General features: G+C 44.8%; 1 protein-coding gene and 1 long non-coding RNA gene across 2 annotated transcripts in view; one reads left to right on the forward strand and one right to left on the reverse strand.

Moving 5' to 3' along the window:
- Positions 1-5,470, reverse strand: part of STMN2 (stathmin 2) — a 41,022-nt gene extending 35,552 nt beyond the window's left edge. Inside the window, exon 1 of the mRNA XM_064154623.1 lies at positions 5,249-5,470. Within this exon, the coding sequence (XP_064010693.1) occupies positions 5,249-5,267 (19 nt within the window). The 5' untranslated portion in view covers positions 5,268-5,470. The remainder of the gene's footprint in view (positions 1-5,248) is intronic.
- A 4,197-nt stretch (positions 5,471-9,667) lies between these two features.
- LOC135181433 (uncharacterized) overlaps positions 9,668-27,103 on the forward strand; it is a 97,261-nt gene continuing 79,825 nt past the window's right edge. Inside the window, exon 1 of the long non-coding RNA XR_010304877.1 lies at positions 9,668-9,925. This is a non-coding gene — a long non-coding RNA (uncharacterized LOC135181433). The remainder of the gene's footprint in view (positions 9,926-27,103) is intronic.

A 27,103-nucleotide genomic window follows, 5' to 3' on the forward strand; every position in this document is an offset into this window, starting at 1 on the left:
GATGACATAATAAAGCCTACTTCTCACGGAAGGCTCCTAGGATAATTACTTAGTTAATTTTGTGTAGCCTTTGAAAGCTAAAATGCTGTCTGAATATATTGCTGATAGGAAGGTCCCATCTCTCTTCTGTAATGATTTTTCTTTTTCTAATTAATGCTATTAATTAGAAAGTGGAGAATTCTGTTCTAAAGAAATAGATACAAATGTCACCCCAGAAAAGCTCTTACTAGCAGGTTAGATTGCACATATATTTATAGCAATAAAACAAGTGATCTAGAGAAATGTAATGGCATAGTGCAAATATCAAAGAAATGGGGGGAAAAAAACCCAACCAAATAACAAACAAACCCAAACATGACAACATAAACACAAATCCCAGGCTTAATTAATTAATTAAAGGAAGTCCAAGTTGTCAAAATCAATGTGAATGAATTACAGGAATACATTATTAAGCAGGAATGCCTTTAATCTCAGTAAAGCTCATATTGAGACAAAGAAGTTTGGGCTCTCAGCAACTGCAGAAGGCATTTATGGATCTTGGAAGGAGTGGACATTTTTTTTCTGGACCAGAAGCTTGAAGGTTGTGGCAGAGCAGTCTGAGGAGCTTCTGGGATCTGTGTGTGTGGACTTGGCAGTGCTGGGTTAACTGTTGGACTTTGATGACTTTAAAGGTGTCTTCTAACAATATGACTCTAGATTTTAAAGAGGCGATGGAAGTGGAGATGAGGGAACATTTCTGAAGTTCTCAAGCAGCTGAACTTTATTTTCACAGCATGTTATGGAATCTTTTCCATCAGATGGTGGAACAGATGAGGACCCATCCTCCTGCCTGTCCACTTCACAAGCTAACTAAAGAATTGCCATGAGGTAATATAAATTCTTAGCCTTATAGAATGTAAAAAAATCATTACTGCCTGAATTATCAACAGCAGGAAGAGCAACTGACTTTATGAAACAAGGAAAGAATGTGAATAGGTGTTAACCTTTAGTTCTTTAGTACATTAGCTTAGTAATCAAAATGATCAGAAAAATAAGCTAATTGAAATGTTCCTTCTGCTAGACCTTGGCAATAACAGCATCTCAGTCAAATCACATTTCTGTTGACATTTGAGACAATCAATTCTTTTTTTAATCTTGTCTACATTCGTTCTCATCTTAATTTCCTATTTGTCTATTCAGATTGGTAGTTTTCTGACAGCTTGAAATAATTCAGTGCTGACTTGTGCTCACTTATTTATAAAACAGGAAGAACTGTATTTGTTTGTGAATGGAGGTGGTTTAATCCTTTGGTTTGTGAAAGGAGAAGGATTAATCCTTTTGCTACAACAGCATAATGGGGAAAGGAGCATGCTGAGTCCAAACTCAGCCTGGCGCTTAGCCGTCTGTTGTCTAACTTGAAGCCTGCCACTGCCATTGGTGTCCAGATGATTTCTTGTGTGTCATTGCTGAAGATCAAGCAATTGTTTAAGTGCACTGGAAGATCAGAGCCAGAATGCTGATCCTTTTGCTGCAAAACCAACCTTGTTATTAAAATAGCCAGTTAAACTTGACAACCATACACTTACTCATGACTTCATATGTATGTTTACATACCAGATCAAATGATAATGCAGTACTCAGTTAATAAACTTAGCAGTGACACTGCATCCATCAAGCTAAGTCTCGAGGTCTGAGCATGCAACTAGAATGCAAATAACTAAGTAGAAGAACAACTCTAAAGCAATTTTACAGCAGTTTCATCAGTCTTACTGAGATATGCTAAGGAGGCAGCATGGGGCTGCCTGAATTCTCATTTATCACCTCAGAGTTCCTGTCTAGCTCAAAAGGAGGCTGAATTAAAACACATCTGTAATGTACTATTACCACATAGCCCACGTTCTTCTGTTAAACAGCTTACTAGTAATTAAGTAAGAACCTTTATCAGGACTCTGACTTCCTGTATGAAAATTGCCTGAAGATGTTTTCAGGATAAATTTTCTTTGAACTAAACACTGCATAGAAGGATGTGCTGCAAGTCTGTGAATGAAATAATGGTTTCAGGCAGTTTTTGTTTCAGTGGCATTACTGACTGCTGCACCCTCAGAATGCCATGTACATGCCTAAAGAAAATGTATCTAACCAGGTTTATGAGTTCTGTAGTCACCACCACCTGCAAAAGCTCTTGACTTATGTAACTCCCATCCTATATGGTAGGGAGCATAAGGTGCAAAGGACAACAAGGTATGTGAAGGAGCAGAAGGTACATGGATGGAGTCCATCTACATCCAGATTTTATTTAAAGATGGCATCAAGGGGAGGATGCAATTTAGAAGTCCCCTGAATTTCTGTAGTCATCTTCTATGACATTTTAAGATAAGACACACTAAATAAGGAGTAAATAGGTGTGTGTGTGGTGTGGTTTACTATGTAATCTAAACAAAAAGAACTCTTGATGGGCATTCAGGGTGTACTGAGCTATGGAAGTTCTTGCAGTTGTTGAAATCCCTGCATAAGTCAAAGCAGCTTTCCTTGGAAACCCTTTATTTAACAGAGCCTAAGAGAAAATGAGGCTTAATTTTGCTTTCTATAGCAGAACATAAACACAAGCTTATGAAGGTACTTAGCATCTGTGGGACCTGAGTTATGTGAAGAGTTCTGTCCAAAGCCAGCAGGACTATTCACATGCTCAAACTCAGACACCTACTTAAGTGCCTTGCTGGAATAGGGCCAGAAACATAATAGTGGGCCAGCTTAAGCTGATTAGAAATGTTCTGCTGGCTCCAGTGGCAGTAGGATCTAGCCTTTATTGCCACTTTGCAAAATACAGTGCTCAACAGGGGGGAAAAAAAAAAAATCAGGCAATAGGTAGTTCTCTCAGTGGTCTATTGGGTAAATTTCGAGCACAAAACAAATGTAGCTTATTTAGCACTAACTGGAAATGTGATGACAGAGAATGCATCCATTTTTCCACATGAAGATAATATTTGTTGCCTTGGAAAACCTCTCAAAATAGAAGTGGCTTTTTCTAATAGGCTGCCCAGCTCCAAATTTCCTCTACAAATAACAAGGGAAAATAAAACTGCAAGAAATGGTGAAGAGAGCCCTTAGTCTTTGTGAGTTTGAACAGAGAAGAGGCTTTAAATATTATTATCTTTCAATTTTAATTGACTGCTGTTGTAGTTAGTATCTCTAGACACCTGGAGTAGGTAGTTAGTGTATGTAGCTTGTTAACCAGGTACTAATAGGCAAACTGGCATGACAGAGTCAATCCATCCTGGGCAAACCTAACGAATCCAGGCATCTCTCTTGGCTGCAGAAACCTTTTTATTGGTGTGCTGTGAGACCTTTAACCAAAGGCTGCCAAGCCCCTTTCTTCTCGAGAAGCAGAGTACCTAACAGGGCCTTCTGCAGTGCTAAGTCTCTGACTGACTACAAATTATCAATACTGATTACCAGATTGCTGCAGTGGGGAGGGGACGGCGTGCTCGGCACTGCAGGGCTGGCCACACTCCCACAGCCCTTGTCTCCTTCCTCTCTTTGCACCTCCAGCTGCTTCACGCTTTGTTCCCACTGGTGCCACAGGCAGGTTAAAATGCTTTCCATCCCCAGGAGTGGGACAGCAGCGTCCAAATAAATAAATGTATAATGCCTTGGTTGCAGCCACCGCCAGGAAAGATTCAGTATAACTTTGTGTAAGGTGATTAAGAGTCGTCACAGAGCCTGAACAGTAAGGGAAATCGAATAGGGTTTGCTTCTTGAGGAAGGATCCTAATTGTGTTGGAGCTCTCCACCCGTATTTTGCAGGATTTTTGCACAAGTGACTTTAATGATGAATGATTGGGAAAACTTGAATTGGACCGTGTTAGACATAGGTCCTGCCTTATTTCCACTCCTGCCTCCCTCCAAACATTAAAAGAAAAAAAGAAGTGAAAAGAAAAAAAAAAAAGCAAAGCAAAGCCAAGGAGCAGTGTGGTCACTGGCATCTGGATGCTGTCAGCAGGAGGACCCCACAGTTCTGCCCTGGCTTCCACACCCTCCACTGCGACTTTCTGCTCCCCACCCACCCCCGCAGCCTCCCTCGAACAAAGGGGCCAGGCTGCTGCTACCGCTCGCTTCCACAGCTGTCTGCAGGACGGGAGCCCTGTCGCCAGACGGGACCCCCAGGGCAGAGTGCTCCCCGGGGAGACCCCTAGACTGTCCGGGGCCAGAGCTCCGCCGGCCGCTCCCCGGGGCCTTGCAGAGGAGATGAGTGTGTGGGCGGTGGCACGGCGCAGGGTGCGGCTCCTGGCCGGGGGGGGGACCAGGCGAGGGTGGGAGGATTCTTTGCTTGCAGCTGAAAAACGCAAGATAACAGCCTCGCAAGATGCCCCCTCGGGAGAGAAAAACAGGGTGGGAACAGCTAGAAGGCACTAGCTCGCCATGATGCAGTGACCTACTTCAGCACACCCCACCTCCCCGTCCCTCCATCCTCCCCCCCTCCCGGCAGACTGCAGGTGCGGGCAGCAGGCAACCGGCGCATCCTCCTCCTCGCTCCCGCAGCGGCTTGCGCCGGGCTGGGCGCGGCCCTCTCCTCATTACGCTACTCCCCACCCCAAACCCACGAGTACCATGCCGCCGACACGGCTCCCTCAGAACCACCACCCGCATCCCCCTGCTGCCCTGGTGCTGGTTTTGGCGGTGCCTTTCTTCCCTCCTTCCCTCTTCTTCCCAAGGCGGTTCTGAAGCTGAGAAGAGGGCTGGCCCTTGGCCGACGGGGGTAGGAAGGTGATGGGAGGTGTATTTGCAGCGAGGATAACTTCCCGAGAAATTTTATCCTTTTTTTCTCCCTTCTCCCCCCCCCCCCCCCCCCCCCCCCCCCCCATGCCATGCTGTAGCTATTATTTTTTAAAAGAACCAATAACTGAATCACAGTCGGAGGAGTTGGAAAAGACCTTTGGAGATCATCTAGTCCAAAGCCCCCCTCCCATTTCAGAGCAGGCTGAAATGGCTGAAAGCAGTTCAAAATGATTCTGTGTCCATGTGCTGACCTCACCCATCGGTAAATCTGATCACAGGTGAAGGCATTAAAAGATCCCTCAGCATCCCACACCCGTTCTTTTTCTTTTCTTTCTTTTTGGTTCCCTTTTTTTCCTGTTCAAATAAAAAGCTGCTTAGCATTGTCTCGATTTTTTCTAAGCTTTAGCTTAGAAAAAGCACCCAGGGTAGACAGCAGTCCTGGGAACACAGTCCCTGTTGTACTGGCTGAAGAAAAAGAGATGTAGTTTCTTACCCATTGCTGTTTTAGCCATGGTGGGATGTGCAGCCTCTCAGAGGTGGTGAAGGCAAAGGGGTCCAGCTACAGCAGTGGAGAGAGAGAGAAGACTGAATAAGGCACTGAGTCAGCAGAGTGGGGCTGTGCAAGAGAAGGAGCAAGAGGCAGGAGCCCATGAATAATTATTGCTCCTCCACCCAAGCAGATTGGCTCTAGAGGTCCCCTGACATGACTCCTGCAGAGCCAGAATCTCCAGGCATTAAATATTGATCCACCAATGGTACTTGGAGTATAAAGTGCCAGAATGCAGTTTGAAATGGAAATCAGCCCTTGGATGCCTCTCCCCCCTCAGTCTGGCTTTAATAGTACATTCCATGTCAAATGTTTTATGTCTTACACGAAAAAAGCCTATTGGTGTTGAATGCTCTGCTGTTGCTACCTGTGAAACAGGCACGAATTCATTTTATTCCAAGGGTATGACTGTAAAAGGGGCCAGTGGAAGAGGTTTTCTAAACCACTGCAGCAAAGCAGCTGCTCAATTTAGTTTTCTCTCTGTGTCCCATTTCCTACAAATGTACAGCTACATCCCACAGATAGCATATACAAATGGTTTGTACCAAATGTTTCTGCATTTTGGTGTTTGTTTTATCATCCCCAGACTGAACCCTGGACAAGTTGAACTCTACTAAACATCGGGGAATGGCAGCTGGGCCTCCTCACACTCAGCAAAGGTTCTGGAAAGCCAAGAGCAGGATAAAAGTAAAGTCCATAATCACTTCCTTGATATGCCAAAACAAGAGCCACTGAGAACCTGCAAACTTAATTAAGTTGATTAAACATGCAGGATGGAGTCTGAGAGGATTATTACATGAAGGAGGATGGACACATTCAAAAGACTCTTTACATTAATTTGAAGGGTTCTCCAACCCCAGCAAAAGCAAGGCCAATGAAGTGACTGACAGCGCTAAACAAACGTGAGTTGTTAAGATTCTTACTTAGAAACATGGCAGTAATGGGAACTATTTGTACACCTCTGGGGGCTCAAAGCTGTTGCCAACCTAGAGAAGACAGTATCTGAGGTGATGCTAGAAAGAGGAAGACACTCCATCTTTACCTTCTCATCCGTACACTGTCCAACTGGAACTCATTTGCCTCTCCTGGGGGAAAGCAGCCTTATTGCCAAAAGGTTGGAAGGACAACAGGCACTGCTGCAGGCAGAAGGGGGATAGGGCAAGTTTTCAGCTTCAAATCTGGAGGATGTAACTTGTGGAGTTTTTTCATGATGCATATGGGTGGGAAAAGTAGGCTAGTGGGCAGAGTCTCCAAGGTGGGCCTGTGTGCTTCCAGAGGGGGCAGGATGTTGGGACTCTTCTTCGTCCAGAAGAGGTGGTGCTCTTCCTCTTTGTGTGCCGCCTTAGACCAGGTAGCTCAGGATTTTGCTTTGTAAGTTTTTTTGAGGTCAGGAACCAGCATTTTTTATGGTTGTTCAGCTTTGACAAGAGAAGGCTCCAAGAAGACCTTATAGCAACCTTCCAAAATGTGAAGGGGAACTACAGGAAAGATGGGGAGAGTCCCTTTATCAGGGATGTAGTGACAGGACAAAGAATAATGGCTTTAAACTGAAAGAGGATAGAGGATAGCTTTAGATTAGATGTAAAGAATAAATTCTTCCCCATGGGGCTGGTGAGATACTGGGACAGGTTGCCCAGAGCAGTTGTGGAGGCTCCAAGCTTGGAAATGTTCAGAACCAGGATTGGTGGGGTCTTGAGCCACCTGGTTTAGTATGAGGTATCCCTGTCCATGACAGGGAGATTGGAATGAGATGATCTTTGGTGTCCCTTCTGACTCAAACCATTCTATAATTCTATGATCTTTGAGTAAAACAGGGCACAGAGCAAGAGCCTGAAGTCAGTTTTCCCTTTTGAGTCACTATTGATGAGTACTGAATTGCAGGAACTAGGGATTTTTTGTTTGTTTGTATTTGTTTTGGAGTTTTGGTTTTCTTTGTTTGTTTTTGTTTTAGTTGGTTTGGTGTGTGTTTTTCCCCTTTCCCTTTCCCTTTCCCTTTCCCTTTCCCTTTCCTTTCCTTTCCCGTTCCTTTTCCTTTCCTTTTCCTTTCCGGACGTGAGTCTGGGGAGAGAAACACCCCCAAACCACACAGCATGCAGAGTGAGATACGTGTGGTTCTCTATTGTGTGAGCTGCAGCACAGCAGAGGCAGCGATGGCTCCGTGCTGAGGCAGCTTGGCTGTTCAGCGGGAGGAGGATGAGGCAGGGTACAAACCCTTATGGGCACAAACCGGAACCCAGGAATTCTCACTTGAACATGAAGGAAAACTTCTTTACTCGGGGTGCTGGAGCCCTGGAGCAGACTGCCCAAAGGGGCTGCTAAGTCTTTCTCTGGAGGCTTTTAACCCACATTGCCGTGATCCTGTGCATCCTGCTCTGGGTGGTCCTGCTTTGGCAGGTGGATGTGACTGGATAATCTCCGGAGGTCTCTTGCAACCCCCACCCTTCTGTGATTTCTGAAAGGCCCTGCCCTCACGGGGAAGCAGGAAGGCAGACCCAGGGGTCCTGCAGCCTATTTTTGGTGAAACCATTCTGGGTCTTCAGCTGTGTGAGATGGAGGTCTAATGATGCCGGCATGTCTGTGGCGAAAGGAATTTGTTCTTGATAGGAACCGTGAGAACCCACAGAGCATGGCATGCAGAAGGGCTGGAGAGCCTCGCCCTAAACCAGACACAACTTCCCAGCCCCCAGTCCTGCGGCAGGGACGGCTGTACTCGGCCTCAGCGTGGAGCACGCTTGTGCGGAGCTGCGCGGAGCTGCGCGGCGCGGCGGGCGGGGCGCGGGAGGGGCCCGTCTGTGCTCTCTCCGTGGTGCTGGAACGGGCGGGCAGCGAAGGGGCAGGACACCGGCGGTGAGGGAGGAGAAGCAGGGGGAAGGCAGGGCGGTGACAGGCAGGGGCTAGGCGCGGCAGTGGGGCGGTTCCTTCCCCGCACCCAGCTGGAGCAGACGAGGGGAGGTGGCGGGGAGGGAGTGGCCTGGTTCGGCTCGGCTCTGCGGAGCTAAGCTGCCTGGGAGTGGGGGAAGACACCAAGAGTGTGGTGCTGTAATGCATCTCGGCTCGGCTTCTGCATCCCCCAGCCGCGGCAAACGGCACGCCCAGTGGGCAGCAAAGGCGCCCTGGCGTCTGTGCTTGTATTTAATTGTGTTGTTTTCTCCCCCGCGGGCTGAGGCGGCAGCAGCAGCAGCTGGGGGTGCTCCCCACGGCAGTGGCTTCCCGCAGCCCCGGGCAGGAGGGAGTTGCTTGTCGCCTTGTCGCCTTGTCGCAGTGACAGCGGCCTCTCCCCTCTCCCTTCCGCGGCTCCGCCCGCCCCTGCCGCATCCCCACTCCCCGGGGTGGCCCAGGCTGCAGCCGACATCGGGGCCTTCTCTAAGCCTCTTCCGAAGGAGCTGAGCGAGTTGTCAGGCTGGGATCGGGGGTGAATAACTCGGCTGTCTCCCAGGAATGGGGGACCAGACTCCTGGGGGAAGCAGTGCAAGAAATCGCATGGCAGTGGCTGTCATGTCTAACTCTTGGCGTACACCAGAGCAGTTACCAGACACTCCACATTCCGCTTCTGATCCGCTGCTGCCTCTCAGCGTTGCGTTTCACGTATATTTAAGAGGAGCACGCACTAAGCTCCCGCTCGTCCTGCCAAGGCAAAGACTTGTGCCCTGCCAAGGCAAAGCCTTGTGCCCTGCCACACGCTGGCCTTAACCGGCATCAGAACGCGCTCGCAGCGCAGGTGTGTGGGTGCGCGGGCGGGCGGTAAGCGTGCACAGGCGGTTGAGCTCGTTAGCTGCACGAAGCTCCCGCTCGTCCTGCCAAGGCAAAGCCTTGTGCCCTGCCACACGCTGGCCTTTCTCTTAACCGGCATCAGAACGCGCTCGCAGCGCAGGTGTGTGGGTGCGCGGGCGGGCGGTAAGCGTGCACAGGCGGTTGAGCTCGTTAGCTGCACGAAGCTCCCGCTCGTCCTGCCAAGGCAAAGCCTTGTGCCCTGCCACACGCTGGCCTTTCTCTTAACCGGCATCAGAACGCGCTCGCAGCGCAGGTGTGTGGGTGCGCGGGCGGGCGGTAAGCGTGCACAGGCGGTTGAGGTCGTTACGTGCACTAAGCTCCCGCTCGTCCTGCCAAGGCAAAGCCTTGTGCCCTGCCACACGCTGGTCTTTCTCTTAACCGGCATCAGAACGCGCTCGCAGCGCAGGTGTGTGGGTGCGCGGGCGGGCGGTAAGCATGCACAGGTGGTTGAGCTCGTTAGCTGCTTCTGAATACCAGGGGAATATAGCTGAGGCTTTCAGTCTGTTCGCGTTCGGTGCTTCTTCTGGGACCTTGCCCAGATCACTGAGAGAAAAAGTTTATTTTCTTCCCATTTTTTTTGTTTTCTCTGTTTGGTGGGCCTTTTTACCCACCCCACCTACACCTCAGGCTTCCTCTGGTGCATTTGCAGCCATATCCTGGGATGCATCAAAGTAAGTGTGACCAGCAGGAAAAAACCAGGTGGTTCTCCTGCTCTGCTCTGTAGCCTCACCTGGACGCCTGCATGCAGTTCTGGGTCCCCCAGCACAAGGAGGACATTAAGCTGCTGGAGTAAGTCCAGAGAACACCACAAAGATGATCAGATAGCTGGAGCACCTTCCTTATGAAGACAGGGTAAGAGATTTGGGATTGTTTGGCCTGGAGAGGGGAGGGCTCTGGGGAGATCTTCAGTGGCTTTCCAGCACCGGGGGGAGGCCTACCAGAAAGCTGGGGAGGCAGCTGCTACAAGGGCTTGCAACGGCAGGGTAAGAGGAAAATAATTGAAGCTTGAGGAGGGGAGGTTTAGACTGGATATCAGGAATAAATTGTTTGCAGTGAGGGTGCTCAGACATTGGAATAAGCTGCTGAGGAAAGTTGTGGAAGACCCCTCCCTGGAAGCGTTCGAGGCCAGGCTGGATTAAGCCTTGAGCACCCTGGCCTTGTGGAAGGTGTCCCTGCCTATGGCAGGGTGGTTTGAAACTAGGTGATCTTTAAGGCTCTCTTCCAACACAAACCATTCTATGAGGTGAAGTGGTGCTGGAAAGATCAATGTTTATGCTCCCTTTGAAGACTTTTGTTGGTAGGTACTGAAATAACACAAACTGCAGACTCTCTTGCTCTTTGCCTGTGCTTTGTTTCTTTGCAGCAGGGTCTGTGCAGCCTTGTTTAGCTTGCTTAAAGAACTTGAGAAATTCACTTTCTCTCACTGACTTTTGGGCGACTGCTTTACACTTAACCTTTGTTGTTAGCAAATACAAATGGCCTTAATTAAAGCAGCTGTTGTTTTTTTTCCCCTCTGGCCACTCCTGTTTCTTTAGGGATTTTTTTTTCTCTTTGTGTCTATGCAATTTTAGAAAATTGGTTAGTAATTAGATCATTATTAGTTTGTCTCTATCCCTATTGTTTCCAACTCCTCAACAAAACCTATACCAAAAGATAATATTCAGACTTTAGGATGAAGTCCTCAAAAGTCAAAGAAGAATGGTGCCTGTGTAAGCTTGATTACCTTTCTTCTGCATGTATATAATGATGCACTTTTTAATGCTATGCTATTTTTTCCCTCACCATATTCCTCCTACCTACATAGCAAGATGGATGATCTTGGTGTGTACTATTTGATCTTTTATTTCCCTTCTCTTCTCATAGAAGCAGACCTTGACACAGTCCTCTGTGTCCTTGAAAGCATGGGTATATTTTTTTCTTACAGGAATGTTTGCCACAGTATTTGCCTAACTTGGGTGAAAAAAAAACACACCACCTTGTCCAGCCTTATTCTTCAGAACAGGTTAAGTGCAGGTTGAAAAATGTTAGTGTGGTTTGTTGTTTGAGTAAGCAGCTGAATCTTGAGTGTGTTAATGTAAAATTTAGAGAAGACTACAAACATGTTCATGTGCAATTGTGGCTTTTTAACCTTCCCCCCCCCTGCTATAAATCTACCAAGCAGATGAAAAGGCTAGCTGTATTCTCAAGGCACAGGGAAAAAGAAAGAACACTGATGCGTATGCATAGCTGTGGCTCATATCTAAATCTTTGTCACCATTTTCATCTTGAATTATGCTTTTCTCACCTTTTCTTTCTCCTGTGTAACACTGGAGTGATAGACCAGGGTATGCTGTTATATTTCTGTTAGCTTCTGAAATGGTGCTTTTTTTTCCCCCTGAGCATGGCCTATCTAAAAGTCATCTTGTTAAAAGCTTGCTAGTGGCTTGATAAGGCAGCTGCAAACAATGTCCCCATTAGTGCTTTCACGTGCTGCTCATTCCACACGCGGGTTGGAATAGCGCAGCTTTAGTGCTCGCCTGGTTTCACGCAGGCTTTTGTACTTGCATGGCTGCACGTGGTTTTCCTTCCAGCTGCATTCAGGATTGCTGGGGGGGGGAAGCTGAATAATGGTCTGAGGGTATTTGTGGATATTTTTTCCCTAGAAATCTGTCAGCTATGGCTTAATGCTAACACAGGCATTGTACATAACGAGATCTCCCTGAGCACCCTTGTCCATGATGTGAACTTGAGCTGTGCAAGGCTGCACCATGGAAGTGAGTTGGGTGCGTCTAGGCTGTCTGGTGCTGCAAATACATAAACCACCATAGGCACTGTTGGGGAAGATGGGGCAGACTGAAGTGGAAGGCAGTTGTGTGACTCTCAGTGAGGACAGCATCTTCACAAGACCATGAGAACTATTGTATGGGATCAGACTAAGGGGCTCAGTAGCTTATATCCTCCCCTGCCAGGGCCCCACCAGATAACTAGATTTTCTAGACACTGACAGAAAAATGCTCAGAAAAGGAAGTGTAGGAGAACTTTTCATTTCTAACCTTGCTTTTAGCCCATTAGAAGCTTAAAGGAGATTTTCTTTAATGACCATTTTTGCTCACAGCTTTGCCAGGCTTCATCTAATGTTTTCACTGTTGCATGCCCCTTGATTATTGTTTGTGCTTGAAAAATGTCAGCTGAGATGCCTTAGTTGGTTTGGAGGACACAGTTTAATGCAATGTGATAAAGTTTTGCATTTGCTGGTGTTCTTTTAAATTATTTTTCTTGGAAATGCAGGAGCTGTTTTGCAATAGACAATTAAAATCTGGCAGGCAGTTTTGGTAACAGAGAGAGGGACAGTCTTTTTTCAACTGCTTAAACCTGGTAACACTTTAATGCTTTAGGGAAAAAACCCAAACTGTCTTTATACTGCTATTGGAGACACCTGCTAAAATCTTAACAGCTGAAAATCTCTGAGGTGTTCTCAAAGAGGAGAGAAACTTTTTTAAAGCAGTGCCTGTCTCATCTCTTGGGATTGACAGATGGCAGAGAAGTAGTAAATGGGATGGACTAAATACTCATTATGAAGAACAGAAAGACAGAATAACAACTGGAGTAATGAGGGAAAGCTGGTAGTAGCTGGACAAAAGAGCTGTAATGAAGAAGCCTTTGGGAGCACAGATAATTAGGATCACAGAAGCAGACCAAGGAGAAAGTTGGGTTGTGAGACAGGACCTGTTATTTGTTTGCTGAAAAGATGAGACAAGGATTTGTGGCATAACATGGTGAGATGGTTGCTTGGCAACCTTAATTCTGTCCCCTTACAATACATGTGTGATTGTATGTTGTTTTGATGCAGGATTTCTGGCTCAGGCATGGTGCAGGATTGACTTGCCCCAGGGATATGCTTGGACTGTGCATGAGAGACAAGTGGTGCCCAGGTGACTTCTGTCTTGCTGCTTCAGATGGGAAGTCATTCATGGATGAAGCAAGGGAGGGTAAAGGAAGTCCTTGACACTGAAATAATGTGCTGTTGCCTTGGGCTTTTTCCTGTCTAGTGCTGATTTAGCCACTTTTGCTAGTTTTGTGATCTGTTTATGTGGATCCTGTAATAGTCTAATAGCTTCTAATTATCTAATTTTTAATGACTACCTTTAGAATCTTAAATTCAGTTTGCTCAGCAGTCACAACTGCTGATGATGCTGCAGTCTCTGTGCCTGAAGTATTGTTAAGTACTTCGGAATTACACCTGTGCTGCCTCAGGATGTCTAAAATCATTGAATACCTCTGCCCTTAACTTTTTTCTGTGCCTCCAAGCCCTGTGTTTCAGACATCAGTTCTACCTTTTCCTTAACCATTGTGAATTTTTGTGGAGCTAAATTAATTGCCTTAGTGTAGCACTCGTATTGAAATGATAAGGACCACTGAGAAAGCCCTGGAGGAAATTAGTAATTCCACCATCATAACACAACTGAAAAATGGGCAGTAAACAAATCATGGGCCACACAGTGGTGAAAGCAAAGTATTGATTAGCTTGTTTGGTGAATGAAACAGTGGTCCTACACAAAAGGTGAGATTAAAGACTGTGTCAAAATACACAGGTACAGCATGTTATTATCACCCTTGTACAGGAGAGATTTCCAAGAGAGGGGTTAGATTTGATGCCTCACCTGCCTTTTTGTGTCTCTAGGGCAAGGTGGGCTGTTTAGGTAGTTTGGAGTTTCAGGTTTGTGCTGAGTACTTTAATGATTATATTCCTGTTTTCGATGTGTAGAGTTCAAGAGTGCACTTTGTGCTGAGAGTAGAAGCTGATGGAGCTTTTGGAGATTCTTTCCTTCTGGGGGAATTTGCTTCACACTGTGCCCCATGTGGTCGCTGCTTTCCAGTAGTGTGGTTGGGTATACTAAGGGTAAATAGTTAATTGGTGCCATGGAAGATCGCGGCAATGCTTAACAACTTGTGCCTGGAGATTAGATAAGCATATTCAGTGCTGTTGTTTTCAAGGAAAAAGGTGTTAGGAGTAAGAACTCCTGTGGATAGGGACCTACTGGTTTACTGAAAACAAAAATCCTTTAAAGAAAATAAATGTTTCCTTTTGACTTTTTTTTTTCAATTACTGATACAAAGTGGGTGTCCAGAGCCTCATCCAGCCTGGCCTTAAACGCCTCCAGGGACGGAGCTTCGATCACCTCCCTGGGCAACCTGTTCCAGGGTCTCACCACCTGCATGGTGAGGAACCTCTTCCTAACATCCAGTCTGAATCTACTCATTTCTAGCTTTGTTCCATTGCCCGTAGTCCTATCACTACCTGACATCCTAAAAAGTCCCTCCCCAGCTTTCTTGTAGGCCCCCTTAAGATACTGAAAAGGCCACAATAAGGTCACCTGGGAGCCTTCTCCTCTCCAGACTGAATAGCCTCAGTCTCCTCATAGGTTGCTACATTAAACATGGCAGTGTAGATGTGACCATGAGATCATGCGATAAGGGGAGGGTGCTACAGATGTAACAGCATAACTTTGAGGATGACAACTTTAAGCTCTTGGATTTACAGATTGAATAGTTAGGCAAGGATCAAACTGTGTCCTTTCAAGGTGTGGATCTTCTCAAATTGCTTATTAGATGCCTGTTTTGCAGTGAAGTTCTGGCAGCAGGACTCTCAGAGCCAGAAAACTTTGATCTCCCATAGCTGCAATCCCTGCTCCACTGACCTTTCTATCTTTGTGGCAGAACAGAGTAGGAAATTGGAAAGTCAGTTCCTGCACTGGACAAATGCAGTCACCCTGACATCTAACAACTGCATGGCAAAATGACTCCTATTTTCCTAAGACTTTTCTAGAAAGCTACTTAGCTTTCACCTGAAGGCACTGGGTTATGAAAAAAAAATCCACTAATCTTTGGGAAAAATGCCTATTTTGTTAAATTTGGATTTCTCTGCCTTCTAAATCCATCTTCTCTTTTCCTTTGTGCCTTTTGCTCATTTAGGTTCCAGTCTCTTAGTCCTTTTCTTGAAAAAAAAAACAAGGTACTCTGGCTCCTGAAGTTTCTTGCTTTAAGGCATTATCTTAAGCTTGAGCTTTATGGCTCTTATTCCAGTTCTGTCCTTTATTACCTGTGATGTGTTTTTGTTTATCGTTAACAGACAAAACCTGCTTTTGCTGATTTATTTTGATGTGATCAAAACTGTCTTAATTTTTCTTGCCATAATGGAGCTGCTTAAGAATTCATACCATTTCCCCACTGGGAATCCCAAACCCCATCTAGACTCTGCTCACCAGGTGATTGTTTTCTATTACATTAGATTGCCTATTTCTGGGTCTGTACTTCTCTGTTGGAACATAAAATGCAGATTTGTATTATTTGCAAAATATAATACTTTTTTTCCATATCTGTGACACAGGCTGCAGTGTTTTACAGTGAGTTCTGTATCTTAAACACCACAGGCTAATTGGAATATTTTAATGAGAGAAATGAGTTCATTGGATGTGAAAAGAGAACAAAGATGTCTGTATCATTCATTGGTTTGCTGAGAGGGATGAAAAGTCAAAATATGAACAATTTTCCCTCAGTTTATCTTGAGAAGTTGCCCTGTATGTATCTCCTTTGGGCTAATATCTCTCCTCTAATCTTGGCTAACATAGTAGGCTGAAGATGAGCCAGCAGCATGCCCAGGTGGCCAAGAGAGCCAATGGCATCCTGGCCTGCATCAGGAACAGTGTGGCCAGTAGGACAAGGGAGGTTATTCTGCCCCTGTACTCAGCACTGGTCAGGCCACACCTTGAGTACTGTGTCCAGTTCTGGGCCCCTCAATTCAAGAGAGATGTTGAGGTGCTGGAACATATCCAGAGAAGGGCAACAAAGCTGGTGAGGGGCCTGGAGCACAGCCCTGTGAGGAGAGGCTGAGGGAGCTGGAGGTGTGCAGCCTGCAGAAGAGGAGGCTCAGGGGTGACCTCATTGCTGTCTACAAGTACCTGAAGGGACATTGTAGCCAGGTGGGGGGTGGCCTCTTCTCCCAGGCAACCAGCAGTAGAACAAGGGGACACAGTCTCAAGTTGTGCTGGGGTAGATATAGGCTGGATGTTAGGAGGTAGTTGTTGCCAGAGAGAGTGATTGGCATTGGAATGGGCTGCCCATGGAGGCGGTGGAGGCACTGTCCCTTGAGCTCTTCAAGAAAAGACTTGATGAGGCACTTGGTGCCGTGGTCTAGTTGAGTGGATAGGGCTGGGTGCTAGGTTGGATGATCTTGGAGGTCTCTTCCAACCTGGTTGATTCTATGAACAACTAACACATAGGCTTTGCTTCCTTTTCTTGTTGCTTGTCTGTCTGAGGTAGAGGGGGGAGGAAGAAAGGGTAGCTTTGAGCCTTTCTGGGCAGTTTCCTTTGGGAGGGAGTTTGGATTTCTGTATTATTTCTAGTTAGTATATAGTTTTAAATACTTGTGACTGTATGCTTGTGAATTTTGCCAGGCTGTAAGTATAGCTTCATCTTATTCCCAGGCTATCTGGGCCAGCCTGGTAAAGTTCAAATAGCATGTGTGTGTGTGAAAGTTCCTAGCCCATCTCACCATAGTAATGTTTTAAAGTTAACTGAATACTTTGTTTGTGTTTTTATCATTTTAACAGGGTTGTTGTGATGGTTTGAGTGTTCCCTGCCCCTTCCCTCCGCTTTAGGAAATCACCCAGACTGGACTCAGCTGGCTCTGGAAATATGAATGAAGCTTATATTTACAGCTAGCACAATACACAAGCAGATATTTACAGTATATACAGTTATAGACAGAAATATACAAGGTAGAAGGTAATACAGAAACACAACTCCCCTCCCAGAAACCTGAGTCCCCAGGAGGAGCTCTCAACCACCCCTGCACCTTGCCCCTACCCCTCTCAACCTTACCCCAGTCCCAAGGATGAATGGAGATTTGGCCAGGCGTTTAGGAAGCAAAGCGGGTTAGTCCAAAATGGAGGGTGAGGTTAGAGAGTAAGATGCAGCTCAGCCAGCAGCCCGAGTGAGAGTGGTTATCTAATGTTTTTTTATCTTGTTCCTATACATCTCAGTAAGCCTATGAGGGAAGTAGACATAGCCATTGTTTTCTTTCCACAGCCTGTAATCTAGTTCTTCTCACCAAAACATTCTAGCCTGCTTCAAACTAGCACAGTTATTTTATCAAGTATCAGGTCCTGCAATTTACATGTCTCCTAGACAGCTTTATAGTCATATGTAGGTAAGTGTTAAGATCCCTGAAGTTAATGAGAACACTCCCTGCCTTCACTAGGACAGGAGTAGGGTCCTCATTAGGCCACTCCACGAGCATGAATAGGTTTGAATGTGATGCTTGCAAAGAGCTGGGGCAGAATGTCATCCTGCTAAGTGCCATCTTTAATCCTGTGAGCACTTTTATTAATTGGACCCATTGAAGGTGCAGTAAATGCTCCAATCAATAACGTGTCATCAGTTCATAAATTTTTAAGGCTGAAAAGGGCTATTACTTTCTCTGAGTCATTCTGCATATAATTATTTTTGAAGTCACACATTTTATTAGTATATTCATATCTATTAGCATCCTATTTAGATTGCTGACAATTGCTGCTTCACATTGAATTTACACTAGATCCTGTTTGAGGAATCTCACTAGAAAGTACTGCTTTGGGTAAGGATGCTATGCTTGCTCTCCTTTAATCTCTGTGGTTAATCAGCCTTTAGACATTTAATGTGTTCACATTTAAGGCATTTCCAAAAGATCATCTTAGTTCAAGTGCATCTTTCAGAAATATGTTACATGAGTATAAAAAAGTTTTTATCCCTCATGAGCTTTTTCAAATACCAGTGTTCAAGGTTTGATTCTTAAGACTAAGTAAATCCTAGGTATTATGTGGATCTCTAAGTAAATACTAGGCATTGTGTGGATCAGTGATGTGCTCCTGTATTGCCAAACCAGTTCTGATTCCAGTCTTTGGGTTTTACTTGTGGTCCTTCCTCTGGTAATAGGTTTCACAAATGGGAGAAATTAGGTTTTCTGAAAGGATGATAAGGATCCAGAGCAGCAAAAGGAGTGCAGCATCCATCACTTCTGAGAAGCCATATGTCTCTGTTGCTAAAAAGCAGTAATTTTCAAAGTAAACAAGGCATATGTTGGAGAGCTCAGCTTTTCAATTCAGTAATGCACTTAATGTGGCTTTATTAAACATCAGCTGTGGCAGCGGTGATTCTAAAGTGAGAATCATCAGCTTCAAGTATCCAAAATTCAAGAGGTTTGAGGTAATACAATAGAGCCCATGTCCCTTTGTTATCCCAATAGTCATCTGTCTTCACAGTGTAGCAGCAGGGTAGGGATTTGCTCTGAGTAGCCCTTGGAGAAGAAAGGACTGTAGCATAGCATCCATTTTTTAACGTTAAGGTGACATAGTTACTTGAGAATTTCAGTTGTGGTGAAGAATGGAATTGCTGTGACAGTAATAAGAGCAAGCTTCCCCCCTCCCTTTATTCTGGTGTGTCAGGGTTAACAAGATTTTGTTCCATTATTTTTTTTTGTAGTTATGGAAACTGAGGTAAGGTGGTAGTGTGACTTTTGAAAGGCCACAGCTTGCCAGTCAGCATGTTTCACTAAGAAATATATTTGCTTTACTAGGGAATCTGGGGGTTCAACTAAAACCTTTGTACATAAAAAAAATCCCCTTACACAGCAACTGTCAATCTGCTCATATGAGTTTATTTCACCCAAAATAATCCTGTTTGCATGCTCCAGTCAATGGTAGGATGTCCATTGGTAAATGGATTCCTGACAGGAGTGTGGAAATCTGTTAGTTCTCTGCACAGAAATGGAATATTGTACCCAGTTCAGACCTGTGTTTTAAAAACTGCTCAAAGATTTGAGAGAGCTGTAGGGGAAAAAAAAAAAAAGCCCAGAATGATTCATGAGCTGCAAGAAATACCTCACCCCATGAGAAATAAAGAAATTGGCATGTTAGTGAATTAATAACAAGACTGAGAGGTGACCTCATTAAACGGCGTGAGCGTATTCGCAGTAAGAAGATTCTGAGTAGTACAGAAGCAATGGCTGGAAGCTGTCACCAGCCACGTTTAAATTAGGCATTCTGTGCCCGTTTTTAACAGAAGGAGTAATTAATCATTGAGATACACCATGAAAGGAAGAGGTGGATTCCCCATCCCTCTTTTTCAGATTAAGATGCGATGTCATTCTGGAAGATACACTTAAACACCAAGTTATTGAGCTCAGTACAAAGGTAATGGACTATAGCAAGCAGATCAGATGAGGGGATCACAAGTGGCCCTGCTGGATCCAGATGTTGTGGTTCCATGAGATCGTGCCCCTGCCAGGAGCTAGGTGAGGAGCTGGTGGTTTTTGCATGCATTGTAAATTGCACCTCTTGTAAAATGCAGGTTACCCATCCTCTACTCTGCTACTCTTCAGGAGTGTGGAATATGCTCTAGAGTAATCTGGTTAGGATAATCCTGGCAAAATGAGCTAGCTCAATTCAGTGCCCAAAGAAGCCACTGAAGATTGTTGGCTTTACTATACTATGGATCAGGTGACTCAATTTTGTCTGACATAGTGTAAACACTTACATGCCAACTTAAATCAAGTGTCCATGTGGCCTTCTAACTTGTTTGTGGTGCCAGTTAGGATACTAACAATGCAAGAAAAGAGTTATGTCCAGAGAGATGTAGCACAATCCAGGATGGAAGGCACCTGAGGATGTGTCTGGACCCAGCACCTGCCCACAGTAAGAACAATCTCTGTGGAGAGACAAGGTTTCTGAGGGCTTCCCTGCTTCTGGTGATTGCTAGTCAAGAGGTTTCTTAGAATGCTGTGCTTAATGTCCTGCCCTCTGAATTTCACTAGAGCTATTTGTGTTGACTGCTCTAAGATCCAGTGATAATGAGCTCTACAGTTTAATAGTACACTGTGCAAGAAAGCCTCACTTCACTTTAACCTAAATCTGCTCTTTTCTCACTGGGTAAACTGTGAGTAATAATGAATAAGTATTTTCCTTCTCCCACAGTCAACATTTCACTAAAGATCTAGGGAAGTTCTCTTCTTTTTACCTTGATAATGAAATGCAAATGTGTCTTTGTGCTCTTCCTGCTTTAAACCACGAGATTAAAATGTGATGTTGATGACATTAAACATAATGGAGCAAACACACGTTGTACCTAAAGGTCTTAGCTATAATGAGTTTTGGCTTCACTCAATAAAAAATCTTTGACAAAGCAGAGCCTATTCAGGCCTGAGCACACTGTGGAAAATCAATTTTCCATGGCTGCCGTGGCCCTGTGCAAAAGCTTAGTGGTTTTTTATAGTGAACCAAGCCTTTTGTTTTATGATTTGTTCTGCTTATAAATTGTGAGGATTGAGCCACTAATTTACAAAGGACAAACAAATCTTGGGTGACAGTTTAATTGCCTATTTAATATCTTAAGTCAGAAGTTTTACTGTGCTGTGTTGCGTTTGTGGGATTTCGGCATATTAACACCTGAACAGGAGCATGTAGCAAAACACATAATGAGTCTATCAAATGTCAAAACTCATGACACAGCTTAAAGGGAGAATTTTTACAAGGAAATGATACTTGAATAATTGTCATGTTGTAAAACTGCAGCCCTGGGGAGGCTCACGGAAAACTTTTCAGCAGAGTTCCAGAGCGCTGCTCCCAGTGCATTAATGAGGAGAATTACCACTGGCTCTGTTGGGATGAGGTTGGGTCCAGTTTCTTGGAACAATAGTCTGATTCTGTTATGCACAGTCATGTGCCATAAATCCTCTGCAGTTTAGCGTGCTAACTTTCCAGCCAAAGTGCTGTGCACCATGAATAATTTGGATTCAGTCCTTTTGGCTGTGGGTATTGGTACAGAGTGAAGCCCTGAGCAGATTGCAGGATCTTTATCAATGATCTGAACAAGGCAATTGAGGCCATTCTCAGTAAGTTTGCAGATGACAGTAAACTGGGAGAGAGTGCTGATCTGCTTGTGTGTAGAAAGGCGACCTGGACAGGTTGGATCAATGGGCTGGGGTCAGTTGTATGAGATTCAACAAGACCAAGTGCCAAGTGTTTTACCTGGGTCACAACAATTACATGAAAGCTTCAGACTTGGGGTAGGGTGGCTGGAAACTGCCCATCAGAGGAAGACTTGAGGCTGCTGGATGACAGCTGGCTGAATATGAGCCAACATGGGACTGAGAAGGCAAACAGCATCCTGGCATGGATCACCAATGATGTAGCCAGAAGGACCAGGGCAGTGACTATCCCACTGTACTCAGCACTGGCAAAGCCACACCTTAAGTGCTAGCTTGAGTTTTGTGACTGTCACTAAAAGAAGAGCATTGAGGTGCTGGAGCATGTCCAGAGAAGGGCAACAAAGCTGGTGAAGGGTCTGGAGAACAGGTCTGGTGAGGAGCAGCTGAGGGAACTGGGGTTGTTTAGCCTGGAGGAAAGGAGGCTCAGGGGAGACCTTTCTCTCTACAACTACCTAAAAGGAGGTTGTAACCAGATGTGTCTTAGCCTCTTCTCCCTCATAGCAGGTGATAGGATGAGAGCAATTGCCTTATGTTGCACCAGAGGAGGTTTAGGTTGGCTATTAGAAGAAACTTCTTCACTGAAAGGGTTCTCAGCCACTGGAACAGGCTGCATAGAGAGGTTGCTAAATCCCCATCCCTAAGGGTGTTTCAAAGAGGCATAGATGCTGTGCTGAGGGATGTGGTTTAGCAGCAGCCATGGTAGAGTTAGGTGACGGTTGGACTTGATGATTTTAAAGGTCTTTTCCAATGAAAATGATTCTGTGAGCACAGTTGCCAGCTCTCAGGGCTTGATCTGATTCGTAGTAGGAGGTGACTGGGTGACTTGGCATCATTGGCCAGGGTGTTTCAGAACAATCTCTGAAGAGTTTTGCCTTAGAAGGAGTTTGGCAACAGCATCCCAAAATGCCAGTTGTTGAACATCCCAAGGTAGATGGTAGGCTCAGCTGTCACAAGTCACCTGTGTTTGTTTCCCTCATCTTACTGAGCTGGAAACAGTTAATTGTCATGCCCAGCAGCCCCACTGGTTTCTCAGCAGTTTTTAAAGTCAATTTGATGACTCCTGAATGACATAAAGTCCTGTATGACAACTGTGACCAGCTGCTGGTGTAGGTCTATGGTATACCAAAGATTACAGTGGTGTTCTAGGTTGAGCAGTGATGCCAATGTTGTGAGCTACTTACAGTGATTTCTGAAATGGAAAGCTTGGCTACCAGTCAGCCAAGCTCAGCCAGTCTTCAGTCAGCCTTTCTGAAAGCTCCACTCAAGTTTAGGAGACCCTCAGGTTTGTGCCTTCAAAGCAAACCCAGATGAAATTCAGTGCTTACCCCCTAGCTATTTCTTTTGAAATGTCAGGTTCATTTGAAACTTGCTGCAGGTATTTTGGAAATTCTGGAGTGTGGAAGCAATGGGAGTGGCACACTTCCAAGTAATAGCAATGGGATCCATCCAAGGTCCTTGTAGCTTTGGGTAGGAGGTATTACACCTTCCAGAAGCGCTTAGAAGGCATGTGGGTGCCAGTCCTACTCCCATTACTTCAGTGGTGCATTGATTCGTTCCATAGTGTGTCTCAGAGCAACATTTGTGCATGAGTGAGAGAAACAGAGGCTGAAAATGTCTGCTTTTATGTTTTTATATCCCTAGACCTGTATTGTTTTCTTTTAATGGGATAAACCCAGTTTCCATATTAACATACACATGGAACCTCAAGAGTGAAGGAAAACACAAATGCTTGGTTCAGTTAGTGTTTTATCTCAGCTGAATTTAGGGTGGCAAACCATGATGTGTGTTTATACAGTCATCTTCCAGGTTTTCTCCTTGAGCTTGTCAGCAAATGTGTTCATCCCATTCATGGAGCAATGATTGCTGTAGTGCTGTCAGATCTCAGAAGTAATTGTGAGCCTGTTACCATGGTGTGCCCTGCTTCAGCTGCTGGAGTAATAAGCACAATTCAAGTGAGCTATTATGTAAATGTCCTTGAGGAAACATCAAGTGGTGAAAACATCAACAGCTGTAAGGACAGGACCCACTTATTAAAGAAATAAGGTCAACAAATCCACTGAGCTTTCTGAGGAGGATGAAAATTGATGTCAGGGTAGCTTTACCTGAGGAAATCACAAACTTTGGTAGTGGGACTTTGATTTTAGCAACTGGGTTGCTAGTAATCTCAGTTGTTTCTCAAAGGTTGTGATGGTTTTACTGTCACTGACATTTTCACAGGTTAATGCTTTCTTAGAGGTGTGCTCTTACCCAACCATAAATTAATCTGGGAAACACTTGTAGCTGTAGAAAAACCTGTGTCACTTTATCCCAGTACATAGGCAGAACTAGGGGGAATGGAGCCAAGCTGGAAGTGGGGAGATTGAGACTGGGTGGGAGGAGAAAGTTGTTCAGCATGAGAGTGGTGAGAGCCTGGAATGGGTTGGCCAAGGAGGTGGTTGAGGCCCCTTCTCAGGAGATGTTTAAGGCCAGGCTGGATGAGGCTGTGGCCAGGCTGATCTAGGGTAAAGTGTCCCTGGGCATGGCAGGGGGATTGGAACTAGATGATCCTTGTGGTCCCTTCTGACCCTGACTGATTCTGTGTGAAGAAAATATTTCTGCATAGTGAGGATGGGAAACTTCAGAATAGTTATCTAGGAAAGTTGGTGCATTGCCATCCTTGGAGATAACTGAAATGTTTCAGATACAGTCTTGAACAACTTACTAAACTGGAAGGACGTCCATCTAGATGACCTAAGTTCCTTCCAACATAAATTATTGTCTGATCCTTTAAGAAACTTACAGAACAGAGATACTTTCTGGTTTTGGTGTTACAGAATTATGACAAGATTTCCTACTAATAACTCTTCTTAGTTGTTTAGGTTTGGTTTTTTTTGCCCTTTTTAAATTCTATGTCTGCATCATGGATTGCAGAAATAAAGGAAAAGCCCTGGAGTTTTAGGAAAAATCAGTGTAGGATCCACAATGAAAAGAACTGCTGACTGGGGGCCACAGCCCTGGCACAGCATACCATGCATGTATGTACTGGGAAGCAGTACGAGAGGGAACGTGCCATTCCTTACCTTGTTATTCATTGGATAGAGATAATTCTCCAACCAAAGTATGTACTTCAATATTTGTGGTGATCTTAGGTGAGTGATTGGACTTGATCTTAGAGGTCTTTTCCAACTGAAGTGATTCTTTGGTTCCGTTCTTGGTCACTAGCAAACGTTCCATTTGCAAAGCGCAGCATTCCATCCCAAATGTAGGGGCATACGTTTGTTCCATGTACAGTAGAAATGGTGAGCTTTCAATGCCAGTGTCTCAGACCCTCTTCTAAAAAGCTAACATAGAATAATGACTGTCTGTTCAGCCTATTTGAATTATCGACAGCAAGGAGAGATGGGAGTGACTCCACAATTGACTTGATGGTACCCAGCAGCATATTCTTCTCTTACAAGCTCTCTTTGATCTGAGATGATTGCTTTCTCTTTCTATTCTGCAGGGACTCATCTCTAGACCTGGTGGGTTTAGAATGAGTCCCATTAATCTATTATTTTTTTCCCTTTCAGCAATGACAGCATCTTTAAAACAGGTCCCTTTTGTAAGGATTTTAAAGGTTTTCTGTGGCTTTCACTGAAGCCTGACAATTACTAAACTATCAATTAGCCTTGCTACTCTTCCAGACGTTGTGCCATTCTCAGGTTTTTGCCTTCCCTCCAAGGTCTTTCAGGAATGACTTCTCTTGCTTCATTCCTCCCCAGCACTCTCATATCTTTCTTCTCAGAGCTGCTTTCCAGCAGGCTAACTCCTCATCTGTACTGCTGCAGGAAGTTATTCATCCCCAGATGCAGGACTCCACACCTGCCCTTGCTGAACTTCTTGAAGTTGATCTCCACACAACTCTGCAGCCTGTGCAGTCTCACTGAAGAGCCTGACAGGATGTCAGCCACTTCTTCCAGTTCTGTACCTGAACATACACTCTGCTTCAGCCAGGTCCTTGATGAAGATGTTGAAGACTGGACTCAGTCCTGACACTGGGGAACATCACTAAGACCCTGTGCTATAGATCACAACCCTCTGAGCTCTGTCCTTCAGCCAGTTCTCAATCCACCTCACTGTCCATGCATCTAACTCACACTTCCTAAACTTCCCTGTGAGGATGTTGAGGGAGGCAGTGTCAGAAGGCTTGCTGAAGTTGAGGCAGACAACATCCACTGCTCTGCCCTCCTCCACCTAGCTGGTCATGCCATCATGGAAGGCTCTCAGATTGGTTAAGCAAGTGTGATTTCCCTTTGGTGAGTCCATGCTGACTACTCCAGATAATCTTTCTATTCCTTTTCTATTATCAGTTATTTCTCAGTGTTTCCAAAGGACCAATTCCATGGCCAGGGGAAATACACAATATCCTTCATTTTACAATGGAAATGAAGTTATTGTAGCAAAACAATGCTGAGCTTCTACAGTTTGTCTTGGAGCGTTTAGTTGGCTCGGTTACATTTGATTTTATAGGGGAAAGATGCCTGCAAAGTGAGCAAAGAGAGATTTCTTTTGCTGCCAATTGCAGTAACACTTCTGAGGTTTATTAGTTCTCACTGAGGATGGTGGCTCTTTGTTATAGTATGATAGGCTGTAATCTTTTCATCCTGTAGAGTATTTCAGTGCCTTTTCTGCCAACTGTCTTCTGTTCCAGAAGAGTTTTGTACTGAGCAGCGATATGAAATCCAATCCTGTGGCAGCGTGAGGTACAAGGTGCATCTTGTCACCGCTCTTGCATCTTTGGAACATTGCCACAGCAGGACCACATGGGTTTTGATTTAGGCATGTGCTTGAGAAGCACTGCTGTTTTGAGGGACAAAATGTCTCATTATTTAGATAGCATACATCACAGCAGTGCATGCTCCAGAGTCACTTTACTCAATCAACTAATGGTGTTGGCGCCTGTAGCCTAAACTATCATCCTCCTTGAGTCACATCAGAACACGAAAGGATATTGCTAGGAATTTCTGCAAAAGTGCATGTTTCTGGGGGCAAAACAAACATCAATTGGATCATTAAGTAAATAACCCTATGCATTCAGCTGTATTTTGATAGAGAACAATACTTGGAGACCTCCCTTTGTGTCTCCCTAAGTTCAGCAAAACCCCAGGAAAAAGAAAACCATCTCTATAATTAAAATTTATTGTCTCTTTTTAAATGGTGTTTTAAGTCTTAACTCTAAGCAAAAACAAATCAGGGAATAAATCTCATTAGGGGTAATCCATCTTCCTCTGCATCCTTTCTGTGAGATAATCTTGTCACCCTTTCTCCTAATTCTGAACATGTCAACCATTTGGTAATAGCATCCCTTTCCTAAATAATTTTATATTGCCCATCCCATCTGTGCTATGCTGTCCTCAGCACTTCACCACAGAAAACATATTTCATGATAACAGCTCAAGTGGGAGACCACTATGAAAACATGAAGAGCAAGAATCTGTTTGCAGTTGAAATGGAAATGACAATAAAAATTACTTACAGGAATTGCCTGTAGAATACTTTGCAGTTGCACTTCTGCATACAATAAAGATTGATTGAATTCATTGTAATGAATATTCAGCGCTGTGTAATCTGGTTGCAGGAGGGCTCAGACACTCAGGCAAAGCACCTGAGGGACTCCAAGGCTTTCTGTTTCCCTTGACATGCTAGCTAACATGCCTACATTAGCCAGCTCTGCAGTCCAGAGGGACCAAGGTCTGTGTGGTGAAATGCTGTGAGACCTCACAGCCTCACTGGGTGTATTTCAAGACTTGGGACTAGTTTTCGTGTGATTGTGAGCACTGAAGTGATGTTTCTGAGAGCAGAACAGTAATTAATTTGATTTAACTGCTTTTCAGGAGTGTGCCTTCTTGTTTAGTTTCATCCAGAAAGAATTAAATTCCAATGAATTTCTGTTGAAACGTAGAACGTTAGCTCCAAACCCCCTCTGTGGTACAAGCCAAAGTGAGGTAGGTGTGGGATATTCAGATACTGACTATCAGAAGGGCACTCCTGAACTGAACTAAGGTTGCTGT

The sequence above is a fragment of the Pogoniulus pusillus genome, chromosome 14, assembly GCF_015220805.1.
Source record: "Pogoniulus pusillus isolate bPogPus1 chromosome 14, bPogPus1.pri, whole genome shotgun sequence".
NCBI classification, from domain to species: domain Eukaryota; kingdom Metazoa; phylum Chordata; class Aves; order Piciformes; family Lybiidae; genus Pogoniulus; species Pogoniulus pusillus.